Source organism: Chinchilla lanigera, unplaced genomic scaffold (genome assembly GCF_000276665.1).
Source record: "Chinchilla lanigera isolate Chin_1 unplaced genomic scaffold, ChiLan1.0 scaffold00002, whole genome shotgun sequence".
Classification (NCBI taxonomy): Eukaryota; Metazoa; Chordata; class Mammalia; order Rodentia; family Chinchillidae; genus Chinchilla; species Chinchilla lanigera.
Genome location: NW_004955403.1, coordinates 23882098 through 23887310, shown reverse-complemented (window position 1 = coordinate 23887310; position 5213 = coordinate 23882098). Strand labels below are relative to the sequence as shown.

General features: G+C 44.7%; 1 protein-coding gene across 1 annotated transcript in view; it reads left to right on the top strand.

Annotated features, from left to right (window-relative positions):
* Positions 1-4988: 4988 nt before the first annotated feature.
* Slc25a4 (solute carrier family 25 (mitochondrial carrier; adenine nucleotide translocator), member 4) overlaps positions 4989-5213 on the top strand; it is a 3994-nt gene continuing 3769 nt past the window's right edge. The window contains exon 1 of the mRNA XM_005373479.1: positions 4989-5207. Within this exon, the coding sequence (XP_005373536.1) occupies positions 5097-5207 (111 nt within the window). The 5' untranslated portion in view covers positions 4989-5096. The remainder of the gene's footprint in view (positions 5208-5213) is intronic.

Here is a 5213-nt window from a genome sequence, read left to right as displayed (position 1 = left end):
TTGAATTTTTATCTTCTTTGGGGAATTCTAAAGCCAAAAACAAACTGCTTCCTCTGCTTTCCCAGTGCTTTTCTGCCTTACGGCACAGAATGTCCCCCTGACTGTAAGAGTACCGTGTTCTGGGGCAAAAGGAAGCGTGTGAAGATATAAAACTCTCACACACTAGAATAACAAAGTATTGCTCTTTGACAGTACATATAATAAAAAGTTTCTCTGATAATATTTATTGGTTTTAATAATAACAGGAATAGAATGGGTTTTTTAATGACTGATAGGATGTGTGAAGCACTAAACACAAGGGAAGACAGTTTAAAAGGTACTTAGAAAGTCAGTCGCGCCAAATCCACGTGAGTGATGGCTTCATTCACAAAGGCTACAGGAGAGTGAAACCAGAAGATGCCAACAGGGCAGCAGATGGTGATGGACAGAGGGCGTTATACATGCATGCATAAGCTTAGTTGTGCCATACGAAATGTGCTCGTTGCAGTCTTAAAGTAAAGGGGTGCTGATTGGAAATGAGAGAAGGGGCGTTGTGAATCACCTTAAGGAAGTGCAGAGTCTTCCTGTGTTATTGGGGCGTCAGCTGCATGGGCTGGAGAACACCCCGGCTTCGTGGCCCCACCAACCAGGGGCCCGCCTGATTCAGCTTCTCCCGGAAGCTGATAGCCTTTGGAGCGGAATCCAGCAAACTGTCTTTTCTATGACACAGGGGCTTCTTAGCCACTACCCAACAGTCATCTTCTCCTTTAAAGACTAAGGCCCCACATCCTGCTAACAAAACCTTTTGTTTCATAGACGTTTATCAAATGTTTAAAAAAATACAAGTTCTGACTGCGGGAGGCCATCCACCCAGCACCACATCCAGAGCCTCAGCGGGAGCCCTGCAGACAGCGCAAGGGTGTCTGTTCCATGCAGGTACTTCTCCCAGGCAGCGATTTACTTTTCTGAGCTCTGTATCACCGGCATCCTCCAGAGTCTTTAGGGTCTAGAATTTGCACTGAGTAATATTTGTAGGGAGATGAAAGGGAAAAAATGGACAAACTCATTGGGTGTAAATAGTTCCAATCATTTCAATTCTGGTGGGGAAGAATAAGAAGAAAAATGAATACCTAATGGAATTGATCACTACAGGGGAATAACCGGGATTTAAAAAAAGAAGACAAGTTGTAGTTTCATAATTTGGCTTGGCTTTAGCTAATTAATGGTGGTTGAGGCAGACTGCATGAATACTCCCGATTGCTGAAGATATGTGTATTGTCTTTTAATAAATACTTTCTATAAACCCACTGACTATAAAGAATTTGTTAATTGAGGTACTGTTCTAATTCATTAAGTGAACCCAAACAAGAACTGTGGTAAAATATTTTTGTTTTTCTAGAGCAATGCATCAGTATAAAGGAGTCCACCAAATACTTTTGATTGACAGTCAACAATTCATACAGACTCTTACACAATCAATAAATTTTGATCCCTTCTGCTCAATGCTGAAATGTCCCACGCATTGTGTTCTGATTCCTAACTGCTTGGGTGTGCACCTGCACTCAGGCATTACATGATCGCCACCATCAGCAAGTCTTTGAGTGTTTTTCTGTGATTCTTGTGCCTTCTACACTTTAGCAGCTCATTCTCGAGTTCCAGTTGGATAAATGAGATACTCTGGAAAAGCTTGCACTAAACAAGCCCAATACCCTATTTTTATTTCTACAGAGCCCTGTCCCCCTGGCCTCCAGGACAGCATGGTACATCTGAAGGTGGAGTCTCCTTTTATCTCCACAAGGCCTTGTTCATTCTCATGCTGGCGGAAAGCCCCAGAGGACTGGGCCGGGCGGGAGATATACGCTCTGCCGCACCATTCTCTGCCCCGCCTGTGTAAGTGATACCTGCATCTTGTGATCACAGGCAGTTCATGCTCCTGAGGGCATCTGAGGCCTCCTTTTTTCTGAGAAAGCCTGTGGAGAGGGAGAACTCTGTGTAAGAGTCTGTGGAAAACCTCAAGCATTGGAGCTCAAGCCCCTCCCCCTACATACCAGGGCACTGGCAAGAAGTCAGGAAAAAATTCTGTGTGTTCTACTCAGACAATATCAAAAATTCCACTTGATAAAATTCAACATAACAGCCAAGCATGGTGGTGCATGCCTGGAATCCCAGCACTTGGGAGGCTGAGGCAAGAGGATTGCTGTGAGTTTGAGGCCAGCATGGACTACAAAGTGAACTCAAGACCAGCCTGAACTACACAGTGAGACTCTGTCTCAAGACAAACAAACAAAAAAATTAAATGTAACAAAGATGACAATACTGTTCAATTAATATTCGGTTTAATTTATCTGTTAAACAATCTGGTGGTGTTTAAATACATGAAAAATTTGACAGTAAAAATAAATCCAGTCATGTATGCAAACCAAAAAAATTTATTTTTAAGTGGTTGCACAATCACATATCAATTTTTTAAAGAACGATGATCAAGTAAATGTGTCATATTATATGGAGATTTCACATATAAGAACTTGATATGTGATAAATTAGAATTAGTAAAATAAGACAAATAATGGGTTGAACAAAATAATTATTTAAGATTAGATCTGAGTACCCAAGAATGGTCTGGAGACATCTTACCATATTTAATATAGTGTTAAACATTTTAAAAATAACCAAAAGTATTTTTCTTCCCAAAGTGGGAGAAAATAGAGTAACATATCTATAATGCACATAGATTAATGTTTCAGTAAGAGATACAATAACATCAGAACATGAAGTATATCATTATATATACCTGTTTATATCTAAATAACACCAATAGGACAATACAGTAAAGACCAAAAGGAAAACTACAAAATTTTTAAAAGGCTCAGCACATGCTTTTTGCCCCAAATATAGAGAATTATTGTTCTAATATAGGTAAATAATCTGCTTTCATGCCATCAGTGGTCAAGGAAGATTGGCTTACACAAAAGGGAAAGTTTACACAATTGGTACAAATAACTAAACGATGTTTTTTTTTTTAAAAAATCAGCGTTGGAGGAAAGGCTGTGACAACTAAGCACCCATCAACACTCCAGGTGAGTCCATGTTTCTGAAAAGCAATTTGTTGATAAGTGGCAGGAGCTACAAAGCTTTAACAATCCTCAACCTCTCTGTTCCATTTTAGGAATATAAGAAAAAAAAAAAAAACAGGAAAAATAAAATTTATATAGCTGCATTACTTCTCACAAAAATAGAAACAACTCTAACACACAATTAAAAGGAAATTGTTTTAGGTAACTTCTGAGTATTAACAGGGTGGAATACACTACACTATTATAACTGCAAATGCTTACCATGTGGATTTTTGATCCATGGAAATCTATATGTGAAGCTGCAATGGATAAAGCTGAACAAGGGACACATATACTAAATGTAAGGTCACTGGAGATCAGTCAAGTTTCACTTTTGTTGAATCCACAGAATAAATGTTCAGCACAATAAATGTTCAACAAGTGTCTGTTGAATGAATACATAAGTGATTTCAGTTTGATTATCCTTTTGTCTGCTCTGAACTCTCGCAATTTTGCAATAGTTCCCAGCCTTTGTACAGCTCACCTTGATTTCCCAACTCCAGCCGGCCCCAGTCACATGCACGCATCCTCTCCATGGTCCTGGAGTCCAGCTCATGACCTCTGCTCTACTTACGTCTTTATGCCCCAAGTGACACTGCTGCTGCTCTGCGAACACCTACCGTGATACCTGCACTGCCATGGAGCACAAAACATGAGTGAGACGTGGGAAAAAGTGAATGAAGTTTGGCAAATGTATAAACAAACACTGGCAGATATGGGAAGAGAACTGAGTAATGCATTTAAAGTTCACAACGAATTGCAACCTCTCTAGGGGAAGAAAACAGTAGTACTTGAAAAACTGTATGGTTACTTGAACTGCCTTTTTAAAAAAAGAGGTAATACATTAATAACAATATTTTTAATTAATTGCTATCAATTTCCCAGGACTACATAGGTCTCCCCAAGCTCAATTACCTATTTAAAAGAGACAAAGACAACCAAGGATTCGACCTTCTCTGAAAGGCTGACAGCTCTGACCCTCAAGGAGATGCCAGCTGACAGAACACTATGCCTGGAGCGTGCGCTGAGATTCCACCGACAGCAGTGGTACGTTAAACCTTCAGGAGCTTACAAAGGAAGGCCTAGGAGCTCTGAAATGTAAGGAGCTTGGGAAACATTGTTCTGTCTTAAGAGTTATCAGGCTGAGTATCACAATGTGACAGGCCGCCCTAACAGAAAAGCAAACCGCGCGCGTGCGCGCGCGCGCGCGCACACACACACGCACACACACACACACACACACACACACACACGAGTGAGTGCAGCCCCAGCCCCCCGCATCTGGCCTTTCCTGGCCGCACTGACTGCCCCGCAGAATGAATGATTAACCGATTGAATGAAGAGAACTGGAAGAGGAGGCTGCCAGGTTACATGAAGCAATCACAGCATCAAGTGACCTCAGTGTCCATTTAGGAAGATCGGAATTTGTTTGCGAGAGCGCATAGCTAAAAGACCCAAATGTAGGCAGTGGGGTTCTGGTAATGGGTGCGTTATACGGAAGGCGGAAAAAAACTAGCTCGCAATCCCTGCGCCAGCGGGGTGCAGGCCCGAGGTTAAACCAGCCCGCTCCGGGCCGCGGGCCCGCGTCTGCCCCCGGTCGCGCCCAGGCTAAGTCCCCTTGTGCTATAAATACAGCAGCCACATGCTGCGGAGACACGGTGTTCCCTCCGCTCGCGGGGACAGATAACGTGAGTTTGCCCTTTAGATGTCCCAGGCGGACGGCTCAGCCCCCAGCCCACCCCTGCCTCCCGGAAGCGCCTTCGCCCCCAATGCCCTCTGCAGAGCGCAGTAGACAGGCGTCCGAGCACCTGCCCAGCCAATGCGCGCCGCGCGCGCCGGCCGGCGCCGCCGCTCTCGCGAGAGCCTGCGCGGGGATATAAGCGGGGCCGCGGGCCGGGCGGGCGCCCCCTTCGCGACGCAGGGTCGGGACGGCGGCGGTGCCGGCCGGGCGGCGGAGCGAGAGCGCGGCTCCTTGCAGGCTGTGTGCGCCCGGCTGTGTGCGTCATGGGCGATCAGGCCTTGAGCTTCCTAAAGGACTTCCTGGCCGGCGGCGTCGCCGCTGCCGTCTCCAAGACCGCGGTCGCCCCCATAGAGCGGGTCAAGCTGCTGCTGCAGGTGAGG